The sequence below is a fragment of the Rhamphochromis sp. 'chilingali' genome (assembly GCF_963969265.1).
Source record: "Rhamphochromis sp. 'chilingali' genome assembly, chromosome: 20".
NCBI classification, from domain to species: domain Eukaryota; kingdom Metazoa; phylum Chordata; class Actinopteri; order Cichliformes; family Cichlidae; genus Rhamphochromis; species Rhamphochromis sp. 'chilingali'.
Window position 1 is genome coordinate 9,025,714 of NC_137947.1, and position 22,930 is coordinate 9,048,643.

The 22,930-nt window shown below is 44.5% G+C and overlaps 1 protein-coding gene across 2 annotated transcripts in view; it reads right to left on the reverse strand.

The window, feature by feature from the left end:
- Nucleotides 1-906: 906 nt before the first annotated feature.
- ptk7b (protein tyrosine kinase 7b) overlaps nucleotides 907-22,930 on the reverse strand; it is a 76,855-nt gene continuing 54,831 nt past the window's right edge. For both annotated transcript variants that reach the window (XM_080869569.1, XM_080869570.1), the window contains exons 3-20: nucleotides 17,340-17,442; nucleotides 17,055-17,239; nucleotides 15,341-15,488; nucleotides 11,474-11,604; nucleotides 9,892-10,158; nucleotides 9,344-9,480; nucleotides 9,092-9,227; nucleotides 7,091-7,210; nucleotides 6,637-6,786; nucleotides 6,116-6,263; nucleotides 5,542-5,669; nucleotides 4,615-4,815; nucleotides 4,161-4,322; nucleotides 3,834-4,066; nucleotides 3,649-3,729; nucleotides 3,178-3,329; nucleotides 2,903-3,081; nucleotides 907-2,814 (exon numbers count right to left, since the gene is read on the reverse strand). In XM_080869569.1, the coding sequence (XP_080725695.1) occupies nucleotides 2,654-2,814; nucleotides 2,903-3,081; nucleotides 3,178-3,329; nucleotides 3,649-3,729; nucleotides 3,834-4,066; nucleotides 4,161-4,322; nucleotides 4,615-4,815; nucleotides 5,542-5,669; nucleotides 6,116-6,263; nucleotides 6,637-6,786; nucleotides 7,091-7,210; nucleotides 9,092-9,227; nucleotides 9,344-9,480; nucleotides 9,892-10,158; nucleotides 11,474-11,604; nucleotides 15,341-15,488; nucleotides 17,055-17,239; nucleotides 17,340-17,442 (2,822 nt within the window). In that variant the 3' untranslated portion in view covers nucleotides 907-2,653. The remainder of the gene's footprint in view (nucleotides 2,815-2,902; nucleotides 3,082-3,177; nucleotides 3,330-3,648; nucleotides 3,730-3,833; nucleotides 4,067-4,160; nucleotides 4,323-4,614; nucleotides 4,816-5,541; nucleotides 5,670-6,115; nucleotides 6,264-6,636; nucleotides 6,787-7,090; nucleotides 7,211-9,091; nucleotides 9,228-9,343; nucleotides 9,481-9,891; nucleotides 10,159-11,473; nucleotides 11,605-15,340; nucleotides 15,489-17,054; nucleotides 17,240-17,339; nucleotides 17,443-22,930) is intronic.

Here is a 22,930-nt window from a genome sequence, read left to right on the forward strand (position 1 = left end):
AGATTTACTCGGAAAATTGTTATAACATCACCGCAGTGGAAAGACATTTATTGCGTTGCTTCTCGGTATGTCACGCGCACCGAACGAGGCCCAAAAGTGACATGCGCACGGTGCTGTGTGCAGATCCATCAAAGCCCCCCCCCCATACACACACACACACACACACACACACACGCACGCACACACACACAAATTGCACAGTGCTCAAAGTTAGGAGGAGACCCATAATGACTGAGGGAGTGCTAAAACTCACTAAGCACATAGACCCATTGAGGAAACTTCTTTAAAAGCTAGTTATCACATTAAACTGTAAACAAATTATAATAGGGAAAAAAATGTTTGGCAAGCCTCAAGTGTCAGCTTTAATCCTTACCTAACCACACAGCGCCTTCTAGTGGCTACAACAGAGACTTTTTATTTGGATAAAGAAAAAAACAGTACTGGATGTACTTTTACAAGGTCATAAGAGTGGTTTAACAAACTACAGCCCAACACTATAAAGTACAAATCCTTTTAGTCCTACTTCTAGCCCCCACCACCACCACCACACACACTTTAATTATGTGTGTGTAACTTGTAGAGACTTGCAAGAGATAAACAATCCACCTCATTTAAGATTTCATCACTTATGCTTAACCTCATATTTTGTTGTAACACGGCTGCAAGAAGAGCGTGTCACACAACACTCTGGTATCAGTGAAGAAGCCACCAGCTCCATGATTTACAACATATTTTCACTTCAATACAAAAAACAAGGCATTTATTTCTCACCACTCCAACACCTTATTTGGGGGTGAACTTGTACACAGCTGAATTACCACTTTTTTTTTTCAAATATTTGTTACAACCTCAGCATAAACACTGAGCTGAAAATATTAAGAAGTTAAAGTAACTGTCACAACAAACTGGGTAAAAACACTGTGAACCTTTATTGACAGCAGCATGTATGCTTTTGTATACATCTGTGATTACTGTGAACATGTGCTGAAGCAGATTTTAAAAAAGAAAGAGGTCTAGTTGTGAGTGCCTAGCATTCATAAAAACAAAATATTACACTAAAAACAACGTATAAAAACAGGTTCATAAACAAAGGCCATCGCATATGATTAGATGATGTAAAAACAACAACAAACAGAAAGGGAAACGGTTAAGATAATCCTTCATTTACTAGGCACTTAAACGAGCACTGGTGACCTGCAGTCACTCTTTTGACCTCCTTTGTACTTTGTGTTAGCATACTCAGCCGGTTACCAGACTGAACGCACACCGAGATGGACCGTGAGAATGAATACATAGCATAAACCACCTCACAGAAGTACCTTTCTATTACAGTTAAAAAAACAAAAGACAGGACCTTCATCATAAATAACCAGGCACCTGCATGTCCTTCTACACAACATGATATATATATTTATATATATATATAAAAAAGGGATAATCTTTTAAGTGAAGTTAGTGCAAGGCTTCTAACATTATGTACACACTGCCTGGTGTGATGGTCCGCTTCGCAGCATTGCACAAAACAGGTGGACCAGGAGAGAAACTGTGATTGGACCTCTGGAGAGAATAAAGCAGGTCAAACGTGGCGGCGGGTTCAATTCCTGCAGCTGAGAGGACACGATGGTGTTCGTGTGGTAAAAATGAGTACTCCTACCCATCAGCAGTGACCTGTAAGCACCTCAAAGTTAACAGAGCACACTTATAAAAATGTATAAAGCCCACACTGGCACGATCTCATCCGTTCAACATGTTCCTTGGCTATAAAACATGCTTCTTTGTTGTCGTTGTTCCGGAAGTGTTACCGTAACACGGATTACTTGTTTTCCACAAACCTTCATGCAAAACCCCATTCCTTATCTGTCTGTAGGGACAACAGTTCAGTGCATGTACACACACACTCACTCAAACACACAAAAGCAAACAATTTGGGGGATTGTACCCGGTGGAGAGAGAGCAGACACCTGAGGGGTCAGGGTGGCGGACTCGGGATGCAGCTCGATGTAATTGCGAGGGGAACAGACCAGTTTAAACGACCTCACTCGACACACTAGTAAAGTGGCTGATTATCTACAGAGGCTTCATCGCTCCACTGCAGTCCCACTGTGCCCCACTTTCTCTTCAATATCCTCTTTAGATTAATGAGAAAACTCCAAGGAGTTAAGTGGTGACGTGACATTTCAGGCAAATCCTTTGCACTAATCAGAGCCAGCGAATGCACCATCATTCCTACAAACTTAGAGAGTGTGTGTGAGTGTGTGTGAAGGGGCAGAGGCACTGAGGTTGTGAGGCTCCGTGAAACGAAAACGGCCGCAGACGGGCGGGGTCACAGTGGAACCACAGGCGGAGGCTGGAGGTGGGGGAGGATCGTCCATACTGCGGTGAAGGCAAACTCCTGGCACTGCTCGCACGAAGCCATTCATACAAAGGGTGAGTGCAGTTCCACTCATATAGCAAACAAGTCTAATCCACACTCAAAAAATTGTTGAAATGCATAAAAAATTAAAGTTTTTTTTTTTCTTTTTTCTTCCCCCTCAACTCTCTTCCCTGAAATGTGTGAGACTAAATAATCCAGCATTCCTGTCTGTATTTTAGGGGAAGGGGGGCGGGGCAGAGTTGGTAACAGTTCCTTTCTGCTGTGAGATGATTGGTCACTTCAGACTTTGCTGTCAGAGGGCAGCTCTCCCAGGGCGTGGACGATGTCGGTGAACGAGGGGCGCTCTTTGAGGCTCAGTGCCCAGCAGCGGACCATCAGCTTGTAGATTTTAGAGGGGCATCCGTCCGGAAGGGGTAGCTTCAGCTTTCCTGCCTGGAGACCTGCAGAAAAATGGGATGAGATGCCTTTTAAAGAGCGATTCCCTCTTCCTGGGGTAAAGACAGTAATGTGTTGCAGCGTCAAACTCACCTTCTAACACTTCGTCGTCGCTCAGTTTGGTGTATGGCATTTCCCCATGACTGAATACTTCCCACATCAACACTCCGAAGGCCCACACGTCCGACTTGGTGGAGAAGTCATCTTCAAACACAGACTCTGTTGGGAGCCAGCGCAGCGGGATCCACGCCTGCCTGTAGTGGTAGTACTCACTACACATGTGAACACCAGAGAAATAACAAAGGGATGGAAATATTAACCAGATGATTCTACTCAGAGGAGACTTTATTGTATGTTTTTGAACAGACCTGTTGTAAACGTCCTTGCTGAGGCTGAGTGACGACACTTTGACACGCCTCTGACTGCTGATCAGGCAGTTTCGGGCGGCGAGGTCTTTGTGAACGAAGCGGTGATTGGAAAGATGCTCCATGCCCTGAGCCACCTGAGTGCAGATGGAAACCTGGAGGGGGAAAGGGGGGGGGGGGGGGGGGGGGGTCATGGTAGAGAGACTTTGATAAGAACATAGAAGTTCAAAGTGAGCAAAGTTCAACAATTCCTCAATGGTTACTGTAACTTAACAGTGATGAGTTCAGAAGGTTAAAGGTCAAGCTACAATGGCCTGTTTCAGACAGGATGGCCTACACGATACTGCAGCAGAGCCCAAAGACAAAAATACAGAGCTCTGTATAACAGTTTATTTCCGTTTCCGTTTATTTCAATGGCTTCTGGTGTGCAGAAGGCTGTTATATGTCACTCATGCTGCACAGTTCACTGCTTACTTTGGTCTTGGTGCTGATAGGCTGACTCTTGACTTTGTCATCTTTGCTTTTGGAAATTCTCAGGAACTGCTTTAGATCTCCCTGGCATGAGAAAAGCAGACATAGAGAGCAGTGCGTCAGGTACAAAACAACATTTCTGCACTTCTTCTGCGTTTGTGTCTGTATGTGTGTTAGTGTGAGATTACCAGGTCATAGTACTCTAGGATCATGTAGTGAGGATCCGCCTCCCTGCAGAGGCCCAGCAGGCGGACGACGTTGGGGTGGCTTAGCTTGGCGAACATTTCTGCTTCCCGGCGGAAGTCGAGTTGGAGCTGCTCATCTCTGGTCTGCAGGCTCTTCACAAGAACCACCGTCTCCTCCTCGCCCTCTTCGATTCCCTTAGCTTTGGATAGCAGCACCTCCCCAAACTCCCCTTTTCCTGAGCAAACATTCACGTGACACACAGCAAAATGTGAGCGCAGAAGCGCAATACACTTTTTTCACAGAAAACAGAGATGCATAGACTACTCTACCTAAAGTCGTGATGGTCTGTAGGTTTGTCCGGGGAAAGTGGAGCTTATCGTTGTTGACGTGGCTGTGGCGTTTCTCTGTGGTTGCGATGGTACCCATGTTGGTGAGCGCCACCTCTTCCTGGATCTCAGCAGTGGTGTGGCCGTTCTGTTGGACTGCTCCGCCTGATGAACACAACAAATATTCTACTGGGTCAAAGGTCACAGACGTAGTACAAATATGAATAAATCTGATCGATTTAGAACATGTTTTATATAATATGTTAAAATGCATTGTATATACAGAATATAGAACGGAGGAAACAAACTGATACTTGTTGCTCTGCTCAAAACTTTTTTTTGCCTTTTTACATGTTAAGTGTAATCAATAAAATGAACACAGGGTGGCAGCAAAGATCTTGAAATAGCATACAGGATTATTGTGTAACTGTAACCACAACTTTATCAGCAATCATACCATTAAGGCACTCCATCTCGGGCTCCTCTCCATCCTGGCCCTTCTGCATTCTTTGGGCGTTGCGTCTCTTCTTGCAGTAGAACATGAGTCCCAGGACCACAATGATGTAGGCCACAGCCGCTCCCACCGACAGACCGATTGTTTGGATCATCTTGTAAGGAGCCTTTTCATCCTCTTCAGTCGGGAAATGCACCGGTTTGTCTGTTTGGCACAGGTGAATTGGGGCTGACTAAAACGTGGCTAAGAAGTACACTGTGCATGGATTTAAGTCTTACACACAACAGACTGTGTTACCAGAACGCTAAATCTTTCACCACAGTGAAAGATGCAACACAGTTGATGGTAAAAGCATCAACTTTAGTGTAAACACGAACGTAAACGTTTCATAGAACAGGATTTTAAAAATAAGATTGGAACAAGCGGATGATAGAAAAGGTATTTGTGGTGAATTTTAACACAGTTAAAACCACAAACCGACTTACAAACATACATACGGTCCTTCCATTTATCTGAGCTGCCCTGTTACAGTCAATTACTTGTCTTTTACAAGGCGCGACAAACACCTAAATTTAATTGTCTCCAAAACAAAAAAGCAAAGCTGGAATACCATCCTGCTACTTTGGGAGAAAATGAGGTGATGTGGGACACGAGTACTAGTGCGTGACTGTAATTTTCAGCTTTAGTCGGCACACAAGGAGCCACAGAGTGCGAAGCTTTATTAGATCCAGCGTCTGCCCGATCCCATCACCTCGGTGACAGCCGTGGCGTCAGAGACGCGCCTGTGGTTATTAACCTGTCCGCACGGATGACAGACAGAGGCTGAAGGTTTAATTAAAGCCTTCATCCTACACTTGTGATTCTGTGCCCATTTGCTCCTGATAAAGCAAAGCCTGTGTATGCAAATATGTACGAGTGTGCCAAACTCACCCACTACATACAGCTGAGCCACGCGGTCTTTGATGCTGCAGCTGTTTCCGGCCACACAGGTATATTTGCCGGTGTCATCCGTAGTCACGTCCCTGATCACTAGGGAGCCATTGGGCATCGTTTGGAACCTGGAAGAAGGAGCGAGACAGAAAAACACAGAGGTCTCAGTGTCCAATCTGAATCTGATTTTATATCTGCATCATTAAAAATCATCTGATTTAAAGATAATGGCTATAATTTGTGCAATTCAGGGTCAAGAAATGCAGTGCTTTCAGAATACATTAATATATTTAGCTAACATTACCAAATTAGACCATCAGGGCTATGATTGGCCCAGCACAGGAAAGTGGGGAAAGCGTGTTTAAATAATAGCTTTATTTGCTCTGGCACATTCTGACGGAGCAAATGAAACGTGAACTCTCATACTCGTTTGTTTCCAAGGTTATAATTCTATGTTAGCACAAGCTAAATCCACAACGAATGTGTGGAGATGGAGCTTTAATCAGTCGTGTCAACTGTGTAATCCTAATCCATGAAGGCTGAGCTGTGGAGAAGACAAATGTGTTTCGTTTACCTTCTGTTATTACTGATGTCCAGCGGCTTGTCTTTACCCACCCAGTGGATGTGAGGCTTGGGATCGCCCGTTGCCTGACAGTGCAGGATCGCAGTGTGACCCTGGTACACCGTCGTGTTGTCTGGTTCCACCTTGAAGCGAACGTGCACTGTTTGTGCACAAAAAGCACACACACAAACACGCACAGAAACAAACAAATCATATTAATACAACAGTTTAACCACATCTGGGGCGACAGCACCTCTTTTACAGCTTGTGCTGATTGTGGTCACTGTCCTCCCAGATAATCTACAACCCAAACGCAATTCATTAACCAGACTGTAAAAAGGCCACCAACTACACAATAAATGCTGCTGTGTTTGAAACTTAATGGCAATGATCAGTGACCGCCTTGCTATAAAACCACCCTCACATGCACCAAGACCACAAGTCCTCCTGATGTGGGGCTGATGACTAATACAGTAGCGTGGACCCTTTCTTTCACTACTCCCTGCTTCCATGACGATGAGACAGTGGTTTACCGGCTACGGTGAGGGTCACAAAGGCCCGGATCTCCCCCTGGAGGCTGTTGGAGGCGATGCAGGTGTAGTTGCCAGCGTCGCTTCGAGTGACTTTGGTGAAACGGAGCTGGCCGTTTTTCTGCTTGACGTGAGGCGGCAGCTCTCCTCCATCTGCAGGGGGAGCCAGAGAGACACATGGGGACAAGAGCTGGTCTGGTTATCCATGTGGGATTCAAGTGGTTAATTAGACTATTATGGCTACTGCAGATGGAGGAGGGAAGTGATCTGTGGTGATAAATCGCCCTCACGTTGTGTTTATTCTACACAGGTTGCTACATATTCTTGCGGAAATGACATTTGTCATCATAAGCATTGAAGAATTAATGCCTGCTAAAGGGTTCTGGGTGAAATATTGCTCAACAGCCATTCCTCATCAGATCTGAAGCTATAGCAAGTGGAATCAGTGGCAGCAGACCTGTTTTGGACCAGCGGATGGTGGGGGGCTCTCTTCCTTTAGCCGAGCACTGGATGGGGATCTCTTTGTCCAATTCCAAGCACTGGGAAGGCTGCGGGGTTGGGGTGAACTTTAGTTTCTCTGAAACACAAGTAAAAGCACAGCACACGTCACACACGGATGACACTAAGCTGACGCAAATCATGTTCAGACATATTTGGGAAAAATGTGTCAACAGGCACGACGAGCACACAGATCTGATGAGCGTAAAAGCTGAGATCTATCAGAGGTTGAGATCATGGCATGTCACACCTTTTATGAGATCAGATAAGAATTGATCATGGAGATACCACGTTACAAATGGAGGCTAAGCTAAAGCTGTTGTGTGTGAGTCATATTTTACATCTCTGTGGGTGTCCTGCAGGGTCCCCAGATCCACAACACAGTTATAGAAAACCACGCACACAAGCCCACAGCCATGACCACATCGCATTTATTTTTCATCTCAGCGCCGTATTGCTCATCATTCCCTCGCTCATTACACATCATCTTTATCTCCGGGAAATATCTTCAAATAGATTCGGAGCAAACAAAGGATAATCCACTGTATATACTAGAGATGGACCGATCCGATATTACGTATCGGTCCGATACTGACCTAAATTACTGGATCGGATATCGGAGAAAAATAAAGAATGTAATCCGATCCATTAAATATCACGAAAGCACCTCACAAAACTTGCAACACACCGTAACTCACCTCAGAACGTTAGCACATCGGAGCAGTATGCATCACGTGATAGAGCGGCTGTGGCATGCTGGACCTGTCGGTGGTCTGGATAGCATTTGGAGCTTCGCTAGCAACCCGGCATTTCATCTCCGACAAAGTTATCCCGAGAGAAGTAAAGCAAGTGTGTAAGTCCATCTCTGAATGTTTGTAAAGCATTCCTGCGTTAAGCTTAACAAACGACTGCCTCTTCTTGCTGCTACTTCAATCATGAAACTGCTTAACGATCAGCTGATCGGCTTTTCTGTCGCGAGTCCGTGTCTCTGGTTTGTTTTTGGCCCACTTTGCACCAGAAAGAGGAAACCAGCGGCTGAACAACAGCAGCACGTTTAAGCTTGATCAGCTATTGTTAGAATGTATTTAATATTACTTTCTACTCCAGGATCTTTTTCTACGTAGCTGACGCTGGTAACTGTGCAGGGGCGGATCTAGCAAAGTTTAGCCAGGGGGGCCAATAGGGCATTAACAGGGAAAAGGGGGCACAAAGACATACTTTTCTTTCTTATTCTCATTTAAAATGTCTAGCTTTTAGTAAATAATTATCTGACACCCAAAGTTTTAATTTGATGTAAAATGAATAGAAGTCAATTACTGTATATAGTAACTATTAAGTCTAATATATATACCCTAGTAAGCTATAGTACTTTTTCCTTTGGGAAGGTACCATCTGTGCAGTCTGCAATTTTGTTGAAGAAAGATGTTGAATCTATTTAATATTTCTTGAAAAATAATTGATTTCTGTGCATTTTTTTTCCACACTGCATCAAATTAAGGTTGATTACGTTGATTAAGCATCATGAGGTGGAGCGTGAGGGGTGGTTCCCTATTTTTTATTTACTTATTTTTGTTGTTGCTGGGAGTTGGAACTCTATTAGTTAGGTTGCTTAATATATATGCTAAGTACTCTTTAAAATACCAGAATAGGGAGGATGGTGTAGGTTTAAGTTTATTAGATTGATCAGTATTGCTGAACTATGAAATATTTTTTTTTGCATACAGGTATAACAGAATAGCTTTAGTGTAGTTGTTGTTTTAAACTTGAGTATGAACTTATACAAAATGCAGCAAGATATTTAAAAAACAGTTTTGTTGATTAAAAAACACTATATCGGATTCATATCGGTATCGGCAGATATCCAAATTTATGATATCGGTATCGGTATCGGACATAAAAAAGTGGTATCGTGCCATCTCTAGTATATACTGATCAGCTAAGTGATTCCCACGCATCTTACCGAGCACAGCGACCTTAGCATATCCCGTCAGCTGTCCACCCAGAGTTTTGGTTTGACAGCTGTACACATGTGCATCATAGACCTCCACATTGTTGATCCTGAGGGTCCCGTTAGGGAATATCTTAAACCGGATGTCCTGGTGAGACAAAAAAAAAGACAAAAAGTTTTAGTAAAACTGTGAAGGTACAAACAGACCAGCTTTCTTCTGTATGTCGTTAAAAGAAAAAGACAGTGAGGAAAGTGAAAACCTACCTCGGGCTGAATGATGTTGCTGCTGCGGAACCAGGTGACCTCAGGTTGGAGGTTGGCTTGAGCGTGACAGTGGAGGTAACCGGGTTTACCTTCTTCTAAATGGCTGTCCTTAGGCATGTCCACCCACACTGGGGGAGCTGTGGACAAAGAGACAACTCTTCAGCTACATATCGCTGCCCTGAAGGAATATCCAATGTGTCAATCACCTAGGCTCACTGAACAGACAAAATACACATTAGCTTCTGTTAGAGGACCCAATGCTCCCAGCATTAATAAACCTACTGTAGGATACATCTGGGATACTGGATGTATCCTGCTAACATTAGCAAGCTTGCGCTCTGCCCTCTCACTTCATGCTCTACGCATCATGCTTCTTAGCTCTCAAGATCCCATCTTCCTTTTAAATGCCTGCAACACCACAGTTACAATCTAAACTTTGATCATCTCCGTGTATACATACAAACGACAAACAACCACTTTAAAAGTACTTTCTGTACTTAGTTAAAGTGAATTTAGGGTGCATTTAAAGTGGTCTTTGTAGGACTTACTGGCCACAGTGAAGGTGACCTCCTGTATCCTGCGTCCAGCCTTATTCTCGGCCACGCAGGTGTAGGTGCCCGAATCTCCCTTCTCCGTGGGACTGAAGACCAGATATTTCCCATCTTGGTGTACTCGGCCCTCTGTGGGCACCCGCTGACCTTCTCTCTCCCACCACACCACTGGTGGAGGTTTGCCATGTGGGGCGTTGCATTCTACCTGCTGCAGGCTGTTCACTGTGAAAACCTTCGACGCCCGGGGCACCATGTCTTCTATTTCTGTAGCGGGAACCAGAGAGAGCGAGCAAATGTTACGAACTGACTTAGCAATTCAAATGCTGACGCTGGTTCATTAGAGGACCGCTAATAATCATCAACCTGTGCTTTAACCTTGTACGAGCCTAAGATCTAAATCAATTAATGAGAAGAAAACACATTTCTCAGCAAATGAAAGAGAAGCAGAGCTGCGAGAAGAGGGAGGGCACTGAAATGAATGAGGCGGAGCCACGATGGGAGCGACTGTTTCAACTTGTCCCTAAACACTGAATTCTACTGTGACACAATCCCCTATAATGCCTGCAGGGATTAGCATCAGATTAAGTGAATTAAGGTATTTAAATGGAGCTGTGGTTCACTGGGTTAAAACTGCAGATACAGTTGTACCTTGTTAATCCAAAACCCTTGGGGGGAGAAAAGGGGCTGCTGGAGAGGGGAAGGAAAAAAAAAAGTGCCCGGGACATTGAAATGCAAAGAAATTTTAGCCCTGAGCTTATTCAAAATATTTGACGTGCGTGCACTTGCATTTCAAAAAGCTGGCTGATTAGTAAGATGAGAAGATACTACAGTCATCTTGTTGTAGTTTCAACCTCAATGAGCTGTTTTAAAGTTGTTTCAAGAGGTTATCTGGGAAGACGCGGCGCAAGGAAAGAGCCGGCTTTGTTAGTGCATGCACAATATTAAAACAGCTTCACTGTGTTTGGACTTGTATATAATTTGGTTCCCCTTCCTTTTAACTTCTTCTTCTTTTGCACCACCAAAGACTTTTATTTGTTGTAGTCTTAAAATGTCATTTTCACATTACACTGATTTATAACACTTTAGAAACAGTCATCTCATGCAAGGAAAGCTGCAGCGTGTTTTAATGACGTTCGGCATTTCACAACCTCCTAATTACACTGCTCATTACCCTGGTTGAGTCACACTGATGAGTTATCTAATGTAACATCTACTGCTTGAGTAAAGCGAGTGCCAGGTGCTGTTCACTTTGGAGGAAACTTGATGAGTTAAAAAAGCTTGGAAAACAGCTGGACGCTAAGGGGAAACAATATGAAGGGGAAGCAGCAAAATGCTTCTGTACGGCGCGTGGTAGTGGATGCAGCTGGGCCGGATGTCAATACAGGAATGTGATTATCATCGGAGAGATCTGGGCACTAAGTGAAAGCGGCAGAAGGAGGAGGAGGGAGGGAGGGGGGATTAGAGCAGGAGAGATGGAGGGCAGTGTTCATATGTAGCCCGTTCCACTCAGATTATAGGATAACAGGGGTTTCTAATTGTTTACGCTCGAGTTTTGTATGTGTGTACGTGTGTGACGCACCAGCTATGAGGAGGGAGGCCTCCAGCGTAACCTGTGATCCTCTGAGGCCGCGACCGACACATCTGTAGGTCCCCGTGTTCCTGGGCTTGACCTGGGTGATCAGCAGCGTCCCGTTGGATAGAAGGAAGACTCTGTAGAAGAAGAGAAAGAAACAATCTCTCTCAATCACTGATCCACAAACAACATTTCGCACATTCTTCGCAGAGAAAAGCACAGCGGAGAGAAGATTTCTGCACAGATACAGCCAACGAACCTCAAATCTTTCTCAGTCTGCATCTGCAAACCTTTCTTAGAGGTTTCGCTTTGACCTGCAAGTCAACTGCCCGAAAATTTGGACTTTCCATTCTAATTTGGCCCAATTCAGTAAACCCAAGCCATCTGCTGCTCTAAATCTGTAGAGGTAAATGCTAAGAATCTGTCCACGGAAAACAAAGAAACAAATGTGTCCTACATTTTGAGTTAATTAAAAAGAAAAAAAATCTCGTGCTTCAGGAGGCCTGTCCTGACAGCTGGCCCCTGGAGTCTATCAGGCCGATGGGAGTATCAGTGTCAGTGATGGACAGAATGAGGAGTAATTAAAGGCAGACCTTAAGCCAGCTTCGGGGATGACAGAAAAGGAGCTGAGCATCCGGCACAGCAAAAACAGAAGATCCCAAGTCACTGCAGAGCTCATGGGAAAAACAAATACTCGGAGAGGAAAAAGGAAAGCCACTGCAGAATGATCTGCATTCCCTCAGAAGAGTTTTCCAAAAGCGGGGATTCATATAAGAATATCTAGTTCCACAGTGGATTCCCTCAGGAAAAGTGAGATTTCTGTGTCATCCCTTCTTCTTTGTTTAGGAGAAAGAGGGAAATGAGCTTTGGGAGCTGGTGTACATTTCCACCTGAGAGACGGAGAACTAGTCTGTGGAAACAGGCCAAAATAACTAGAAAACAAAATGAGCAAAGAGCGATTTTTAAAGGCAATCACGAGTATGGTTTCACACGTTTGACCCGTGGGGCAGAAACTGGCTGCAAAAAAATAGCCTTAAGCTCCAGATGGTGTGTGTGGGGGTTTTTTTTTCTTGGTTTCACACATTTGGAAAAACAGTCTACACTAGTTATTCATTCATTCGCTAAGGGAGGTTATCTAAACAGCCTAAGTGCAGACACAGATGATATCACTGCAGAGAGCTGCGTAACTTAGGGACTATAATCAGCCCAGATCAATAAACTAAATCACACAAAACACCAGGCTGCTGTGGAATAACCTAGCCACAAAGAGGTTAGGCTTCCATGCTTATTACTGAGTCCTCATCACTGCCTAGGTGACCAAACCTGCCTCTGACAGGCTCATTACACAAATGACTAACTATTGATATTGGAGTCATTCACCCTGCCTAGCTCAACGAGCACAGTAATCACTTCAAAATAGAAAAGCAGGATTGTACTCTACGTGCGGAACGGGCTCATGTATAAGCATGAGGCGCTATGAAAGCTGGCATGATATATAGAAATTTATTATGAAGTCCTATTTATAAAGACGGGGGATATGCTGGTAATCTGAGTGTAGCTCGAGGGTCTTTTCCTCTCAGAGCGTGGACACTGGAGACCTGCAGACTTCTCTGATAGGTTACAGAGAATGGGTTTGTTCCAGTGATGTGCAGACTGAAGAAAAAAAACTTTACCGTGCTTTTTTTCCCAGTAATAACATTCCTCAATGTGCAATTTATCTTGAGCTTTGTGTTGAAACAGCACATAGAGAGGCGAGAGCCCGATGCTGGGGTTCCACCTCATCGGGCTCATAGGAATACCAATGGCTGCACACTAGGGCTGCCACAAACGATTATTTTGATAGTCGACTAGTCACCGATTATTTTTGCGATTAGTCGACTAATCAGATCATCATCCATTGGACGTACAGCGTACAGCTTATTGCACCAGCAGCATCTGGTCTTATATAACTATCATTAGCTTACAGCTTGAAGTGTTTGTGCTAACTAAAAATAAAGACAAGATGGTAGTTTATTAATTTTTAATGAAATTTGCAGATTGTTTCGGTGAAGTTTAATAAACTCCTTGCTTTCTAAAATATAACAGGACACCGGAGTATATTATCCAGCGTCTCAAACTTCTGATGATCAGCTGTCTGCTTGAAGTTTATTTAGCTGTGCAAAAACTATAACTTTAATCTTAGCCAAACCGATTTACTCAGGAACAAATAAAATACTAAAGAAAGCCAAACAATAACATTTTAAGTTATCTAAGTGACTTATATATCATGTTTAACCTGAGTAGCGAAAGACAGTGGTGGGTTTGAAAACGATTTGCCGGGAGTCCGGTGTTCTCACGGCTCTAGTTAGCCTTGCCCCCGCCTAGCTAACGAACTAGTGGGTAACAGACGTCTCCGAAAACGTCGGAGAGCTTTTGAAAATATGTGGTGTCTTGATAAACTGAGCAGATATTTGAGGTTTACACAGCTACATTCTCGCCTGAAAATATGTTAAACGTTTATTTTGTGACCCAGAAAGAATAATAAGAGTAAAGTTAAAACTAACTAGCTGCCGCCATTGTTGACAACTGCGCTGGGCTGCGCTATGAATTCTGGGACACAGCTTCTTCTTCTTCGGGGTTTAACGGCAGCTGGCATCCTTGTACATGCAGTGCTGCCATCTTCTGTTTCAGTCCGTTATTACACCCTTAAATCCTACTACTCATTCCTGCGTCCTTTGTGATCTTACAAAGCTTCAAACGATGCGTCGACTATTAAATTAGTCGTCGACGATTTTAATAGTCGACATAATCGTGACTAGTCGACTAATCGTGGCAGCCCTACTGCACACTCAGATACACAGGAATCATGCTTATATGATGGTAAGGAGAAGGAAGAGGGGTGAAAAGGGGGTGGATGCAAGATGGAAGAGGAGGAATCGTAGTTAAGACGTACAGCGCTGAGCAAAAGCCTTGAGCCACATCTCATTTCTTTATATTTTACTAGAAAAGATATATAATAGGTAGAGTGGTTTAGTTAAACATACATAAGCATAAATGGAAATAAGGTATATAAGGCAAAAACAGCCCAATTTATCAAATTATCAGTCACTGTTTGGTGTGACCACCTTTATTCTTCAACAGGTCTGGGCTCTCGGGAGGCCAATCCATGACTGATAGTGTTCCAGTGTGTGTTCTTCTATCCAGGTGTGCTTTTACTGCATTGGCAATGTGTTGGGAATCATGCTGCAAAGCCTGTACTCTCTTGTTCAGGCTTTCTTTCACCACATTTTACAGATGGCTGTAGGCACTCACAACAGCCACACTTCCACTGAGGCCATTTCTGATGAGGCGTCAGTAAACAGTAGATGGATCAACAGAAGGGCCAGATGCATTTCTCAAGTCCTGCACATGCCTGTCACTTCTTTCCTCCTTCTGTCCAGTTTCCTCAAATTTGTAAGAACACACATCAAACTGTGCTGAAATATGATTCACTTTGTTGGTGTGGAAACACTATTTTATCCCTGAAACTGTCATCATTTTTTTTCTTTGCTCGGTTATCTCTTATATATAAACACTACACTGGTTCATCCCTGGAATTAGGTGTCTTTTGTGTGCTTGAATGATTCATATGAATGTTAAGGGGCTTAAGAAACAAACCTTCCTTTGAAAATGGCCATGGACAAGGGGAAAAAAGTCAAATAGGAGCCAATGTCGAAAGAAAAATTAAAGTCTGGAGAACTATTGCTCAAGGTCACTTTAATAAATTATACCAAGGTCTTGCTCCTTGAAGGAAGAATAATAAAGAAATGAAAAGTGACTCACGACTTTTACACAATACTGTATGATGAGAAACAACAAAGTGACACAGAGGGAAAGATTTAGCACTCAACATACCTGGACTTGTTTGCCAGCAGCTCGTTTTCGTGGTACCACTCCAACGTGGGCGCCGGCTCTGCAGTGAACTGGCAGTGGAACACAGCCTCCCCGTTCCTCACTACCACCTGGTCCTCAGGAGTGACCACCGGCCGCGGGAAGCTCTTATCTGTTAGAGAGGTAGAACATCTGTATGATTACAGGCAACGGACCATCAAGTTCCATCTGCGTGGACGCTCGTGCATCACACCAAACTACTCCGGCTTTATTAAAAGCTGCCAACAGCAGCAGGAGGCTGGTGAGCCAGCAGTGTTCAGGTGGCAGTGTGTCAACACCACAGGGGCCCCTAGGACAGACTTAATGAGGTCAGAAAACAGAACCAGCAGCTTCCCTGCCTTTTCTCTCTCTTTTTTTTTTTTTCGCTCTTACAGATCGTAGAATCACACATAAGAGATAATCCTTTTCTTTTCTGCAATGGTCCATAAACTAGTTATTCCTGGAAAACAGGGTTAGAAACAGCTCCACAGGAAAGAAGAAAAACTCAGTGCAAAATCCACAAACCCCAGTTTTAAATTGCATATTAAATCAATCACTGAGTTTTAAATGACCTGAAAAATGCTTCCGCTGCTGCATTTTTCCTTATGTTCACTTTCATTTGGCCCTTTCTACCAGCCACAAGCAGACCTCTCAGTGTTAGCCAACACTGCTCAGACCTGCCAAAACTTCAGATTAAGTCTGGTACAACCTAAAGGAGGAGTAATAGCTACACAGATTTTACTAAATTGTTACACTCCGGATGCAAAGCAGAAGGACGTCGAGTTAACGCACACACACTAGGAAGAGATCGGGAAAACACGTGAGTATCAGCAGAGCTGCTGAAGGAATGGTGCCAGTAGCAGTTATAGGACATTACGAGTGGTTTGAGTGAAGATAAAGAAAGGCGTGCATTCAGAGCACACCTGGCCCACCCAGGACGTCAACGGGAAGCCTCAGCCTACGATCTGAGAGCATGCACTGAAAACCAGTTTAAATCTGTCAGCCTTTTCCTTAAGGTTAAGCCCTATAGAAGAGCAGAGGGTGGTGACACCGTAACCTGAAACTGAACAATTATCCTTTCTTTCTCAACCCAGGTGCTAATCCGATGTCTCTGTGTTGCAGGTGGCTATGTGAAGCGGAACAGGGCGTCAGGTTTCTAATGCTGATTGGGTGCTGTGCTGCAAACCTTATACACGGGGGAGAAACAGAGCAAACAACACGACGAGAGCTTGTAGGAAAGAACCTACCTGTAGAATAAACTGTAGCAGAGGTAGTTGTTGTTAGACACACGGAGGAGACCCTGATGCTGAGGGAGCTGCTGTTATTGTTCTTTTAAGACATGTTACAATATTGTATGTGTGGGTGGTGTGGGAGGAAGTCGCTAACAGACTTAAAGGTAATCACATTACACGCACTGTAACTTTTTTCTGCTTCCTGCTTTCTCTCACCACTAATGCTCTTTAACCACACACACCTGGTCGTCTCCATTTCCAGGTGCGGAAATGTGGGAAACTCACTACATCCTGAAAACCTTTGATTAGTGACCTACAATCAATTAGTGGATCGAGTAGCACACCTGACAGCAAAGTAAAATCAATATGGTATCATCTTACAGCCCTAATGTTTCTCTATAATATATCATATGTCAGTTTTATATTCTTGCAGATCTGATATTTGTTGCACAAGGTCACACACACACCTATAATGTTAAGAGTGTAGTTGGTGTTACTGCAGACGTGCCCAGCTGCATTTTTGGCGCAGCAGTAGTACAGGCCATTATCATCCGGACTGGCATTCTTGAAGGTGAGCGTCCTCTCTTTATTGTTGATCTGATGAGTTTTCTCCGTCAGCTTCACGCCGTCCTTGAACCACTGGCATGTCGGCCTGAGAAGCAGCAGGATGAGGAAGAGAAAGAGGAAGAGAAATCGTTCTGAATACCGTCTCATAAACCTGAATTTTGATCTTGAAGTGGGAGGAGACTCACCGGGGATGTCCATCAATATCACAGCTCAACGTGACCAGCGAAGAGTTCTCCATCTCCCTGTCAGAGACGGGTTCCTTCAAAATCACACCTCCGCTCTCCAACCCTGCAGTGATAGAAGAGGCAGAAAAATCCCGTAAGTGATGGAAGGGAGCACAAGAGGACAGGGGGAACAGCTGAGGAGAGGGACAGGAGGAAAAATTGAGTTAAGTGGTCGCCCTGTCCTCATGCGACACATGACGACGCTAATGAGTGCAGCAGGGACGAGGGGAGAGCGGGGAACATCGCTGCGACAGCACTATGACTCCACATCTACCACATTAGTGGGTCAGCTTACATCAGCATACCACAGTCCTGCACTCACCACAGTAATTCAAGTCCTTGAGGCGCTTTTCAAATGAAAAGTTCATTAACTGCTAATAGCAACACTCTGCTGTCAGAGCGGCCCATGAAATAAGGCAGCAGTGAACATGTTGTGACAAAGCACCTGCTAGTTATAATTTTAGTAATCCTTCAATTGAGCGCCCATCAAAAAAAAAAAACAGTTCTTCAAAACTAATTATGTGTGTTTACATTATTGCATCAAAGGAGAAATGAATGCCACAACAACGCGATGAAAGACAAGAAGGCTGATCACTTGCGTCTCGGTGATAGATGAACAAAAGAACAAAGGAAGAAAAACAGATTGTGGGAAAGTGATCCGCATTAGTCCCATACATGGAAGCAAGCTTTTGCAGGCAGAAACAAAGAGCACATTAAGGATTTCGCCCAGTACACATGTGCAGATAGTGTGTCAAACCTGACATCAACAAAGCTTTCCTTCATCCTGCTCAAGTCCAAGATTCTTCAACATGTTCAGGTTGGCGAGACAGATAAAAAGTTGTTACATAGAAAGACAAAAGCTAGCTAGTGACAGCTTAGATTTAGCTGCAGTACCATCTTAGCACACCTTGCTGGAATTCCCCTTCTCCCACTGTTGACTACACAAACACTTGGTGTTTACACTGAATGAGAACAAGGGCTAATTGTTATTTACGTGACAGTATAAAGGCTGAGGTATGATGTGCAGAGACTGTGTAAACACTGCGGTTAGTGGGTGAAATCACTGAGAGAGCATGTTTGTTTCGGTTGCCCCCGATTTCTACACGAGTCCGTGGGGGTTTTGTGTATGTATGCTGTGCGTGTATTAGTGTAAGACATCCCACTAACGCTGCGCCATTCCTATGGCCCTTGGCTGAACAGTGCTGCTGCAGTGTGGATCATGTATGAAATATGCATGGTATGAGCCCACCTGAGAGAGCGATGGGGAGGGAGGGAGGAAGGACGCAGCACCCCTGTGAGGTCACAAGGGGCGCTAGAGGGAAAACTGTCACAATGAATTACTCAGGAACTGGCAGTGCTGTGCAGCCTGAGGGGATCATGGGAAACCATCTCTACAGCAACAGGGCTTCCATTCTCCTTCCTTATATCCCATCTGAGCCGTGCACTGCTCATTACCTCCCTCCTACCACAGACGGCCGACAACAGTGTGTGTGTGTGGAAGCATAGCTCAGCAGTGGAGCAAGTATGTGCGTGTGTTTATACATCTGTTTGTACATGCAATGGTGTATGCGAAACACAGCTGACGATGCTCTGCCTGCGAGCCTGAGTGCATGTGTGCAAGTGTCCTCAAATATCTGACAGTTCAGCAGATGCAAATTAGTTGTGTGTCTCATTCAAGGCCATTCCAGGCAATAGCTCCACTAACTCGAGGAGGAGGTAATGAAGGGCAACTGCGCTATCGAGGCCTAAGGCCCGACGCTCAGACCTGTTATTAGCGAACTGAAAGCAAAAAGCGACCCACAAAACCAGACGGGGAGACGATGAATCACTGAAGACGAGGGCGTAAGAAAAAGTTTGACGGAATAACAAGTCTTATTAGCGAGGGTGAGTACGAGTGGCAGTCGGAATAAACGTCATCTGCAAACGAAGCATTGTATCGACTCGGCCGGAGGAACAGGAGAGTGGGTTCAGTATCAGGGAGGGTGTCATCTGAATTCATGTATCAGATGCTCATTTGCATGTTCAGGAATAAAACAGCGAGCAGCACGAGAAATACCAGACGCGCTGTTTGGCTAATCAGAGCCTTCAACAGAGATTTGCAAACAACAGCAGACAACACACTCTGCCTTGTGTATCTAAAGTTTCTACCAGTCCTGACCTATTTTCTTCTGTGGCACGTTAAAACCGATTCTGGCTATCCACTTAATTTTCAGTTTGACCTGGATTTTCTTTCTTTCTTTTTAAACCAGCCTCACGTTCTTACCACTCACAGCTCCATTCACAGCTCAGGTTTCTCCAGCTGTCCGCTCGACAAACAGAAGGCACTCTTTCATAACCTATTAGTGGCAAATGCTTCCCCATAATCCCTCTCAGAATGCATGACTAAGTGTTGGAGCGGGCCTGGCAGCTAACGGCATAATTAGGAGCCTATAATTATTATGTTGGAGGCAGAACAGGAAGCGCTATCAACACGGGGATGATAACGGATGAACGTGAAGATATCATCAAGACAGATGATCGGACGGCTCGTTCAGTCATCACTCTGAAAAGCAGCTGAATGCGTGTCCGTCTCTTTCACTCAGTGAGCTGATTTGTTGCCATAGAGAAGGGTTTCTGCAAAACGGCTGGGGATTTCATTTGATTGACAAAACCATATGGGGATGAAAATAACCAAAACATATGGCATAGTGTCCTCGTATTGTAAACATTGCTATAAAACCAAAAAACCCAAAAAAAACAGTGGTGTGGCAGATTCCAGGGGAAAATTGTTAACTGAGCCAGCTCGGTGTTAGACGAGGTGTCAGATTTTATCAGCTGTGGCTGACAGGGGTCAGCAGGCCAGGCTGCAAACTGCAGGGGAGAGATGCTGCTGCAGCGACAAGACAGAGACAGGAGGAAGGAGGAGGAAAAATGAGACGCTGACACAGGAGCAAAGTCACTCTACAGGAGAGAAGCTGACGGATGGAGCCCGGGTCATTAAACATGAAGAGCTGCGTTTTGTCAGCTCACAAAAGACAGCAAGAAAAAAAAAAAAAAAAAAACATCCTTCTGTAGGAACTGTGAGAAACGAAATGGGGGAAAACTAGAGCTGTACTCATGGTCTGTACAGACTCTAAAAATGTGTCTGCTGAACAAATGTGGGTTAAGGACACATGCTGTGTGACTAAGCCAAGACGGCATGCGCATGCCTACTCACGCGCGAGTGACTGAATAGGGAGGAAAATGTGTTTCTACTCAATCTTCTCCTCATTGCTGCGTGCTGCTGTATGACACTGACATCCAAAAACACCGTCCGTGTGTGTCTTCTGAAAGCCGTGCCTCCAGGAGCAACAAGCATGCTGACGAAAGCGACGCCTGAGCCCGGTCTCGCCATGGAGACCCAGTGACCGGGCGGGACAAAAGGGTGAAGGGGGCGCGGAGGGGGGGGGTTAAAACCTCTATTGGTGAAAACAAGAGGGGGGATAATTACTCTGAATAATTCTCAGCTGGCAGGACTTGCCCACCCACCATTGAAAGGAAAAATAAATTAACCCTCTCTCGTCAGTGGGGGAGGGGCGGACGAATGAACTCCAGAAATGTCCCTGATACAGTACATATGGAAAACCCCACCACCACCACCCCCTACAGTCCACATTCACTACCAAGCACGCAAAGTAGCGTACACATGAGTGAGTGCACGGTCAAGATTAATGCCAGAAGACGTCTACTTTAAAGCTGCACGAGCTTGACCGCTTGTTAAAACTGTATATGAGTGGAAATATGACAACAGCCACCATAGCGTGGTCTGATCCACTTAAAGTGAGCCGGACAGCCAAACCGCAGATAATGATGCAGAGGTAAACGTGTTGATACGCACACACAGACGTAGCATCCGAAAGTGGTTAGGGATGATTTACTATTGCAGTTTGAGCATCTGGTTGAGAAAAGTGTGCACTAAGCTCTTAAATAACATTGTTTCTTGTTCGTAGATGTTTGTTATCTGAAGCTATGCCTGAGGAATCCACTTATGTGATTTCTTATCAAGCTGACTCAGGCTATTACCATTTTTACAGGAATGGTAATGTGCGGTGCATTAATAACTTCATAACCAGCATCTCAGCTGTGTGCCGGTTTCTTAGGTTGTCTGTAAAAAGTGCCTAATATGATGCTCCAACATAAACCACCGAGAATCCATTCATTCATTGTCATCCATGCATCAAATAGAGTGAACGGGGACACCGTGGACAGGTCGCCTATCTGTCACAGGGCCAACACACAGAGATAATCACGCACACGCTCTCATTCACACCTACGGTCAATTTAAAAATCACCAAATAACTTAGCCAAATGCATGTGTTTGGACTCTAGGAGGAAGCCAGAGTGACCGCAGAGAAACCACACAGACGCGGGTGAACATGCAAACCCGACACAGAAAAGGCCCAGACTGGATTCAAACCCAAGACCTCCTTGCTGTGAGGCAACAGTGCCGCAGACACCGCTGTGTCTCTAGTTTTTTATTGACTGAACAGCGCCCCCAGTGGCAGTCAACAACAGAAAGTCTCTTATAATGACTCCTGTAACATTCTTAACTTTACATCAAAATCACATGTTTACAGACTGGTACCAACAAAGTCTGTGCCCCAATTTTTGTGAGCTAAATTCAGGTCTTTAATTGGTCCGTTGCTCAGCACTCTATGGCAGTTTAAATGTAGCTTGCTAACTTAGCTTGGTAGCATTAGCAGACAACTTAGCAGCCAGTTCTCGCATCCAAACGTACGCACAGACTTCTAGAAAAATCTATTTACAAAAGCAAACTAATGTTTATTACGATCGATGTGTGTCATGAACCGGGACCAGACTGTGCAGCGTCAGCGCTCACGTCAAAGAACGGGCACATTTGTGTGAGCCCGACTGCTATCTACACCGATCAAAAAGGTACGACCACTCTTATATAAACATTTCCACGGTTAAATGAGTTCAGCCTATTTATATTGCATGCCCTTCCTTTCAAGAAAACTATGCCTTGCTTTTCCAGTGCGTGGGAATGTTAATGGCTTGGCAGATAATGCAGTTTATTCTGCTCTGGAGAACTGGTGCTTCATGTCTAACTTGTTTCTTTTCTATTAAGTCTGTGGGAGTAAGTCGGTTGAGCTTCATTCACACACTAGATCATGTTCAATTGCAACACATGTGAGCGGTTCCCGTCAGATCGGACAGGGTTTGGGAAAAACCGATGGGCCTCTTTGGTCTTTTGGCTACAACTGCAAGCACTCAGAGAGAGACGGTGCTCGACATCACACGCCTCAAATATCCACTTGTGGAGACACATCATAGAGAGGGAGTTAAACCGCTGCTCTCTCCCTCCATCCGTCTCTCAGTTTACAACTAGGAGGTCTGGACACTCATCTGTTCTTGTAATCACCCTTTGAACAAGCACCATCACAGCAAAGACAAACCTCCAGGCTGAATGTAGCAAGAGAGGGGAACATATTCCAGATGGAATCATTTTTCGCCCGCTTTGCCTGCTTTTTTTTTTCCTTTCCCTCTTTCTACCATCACTGAAAACTCTGTTT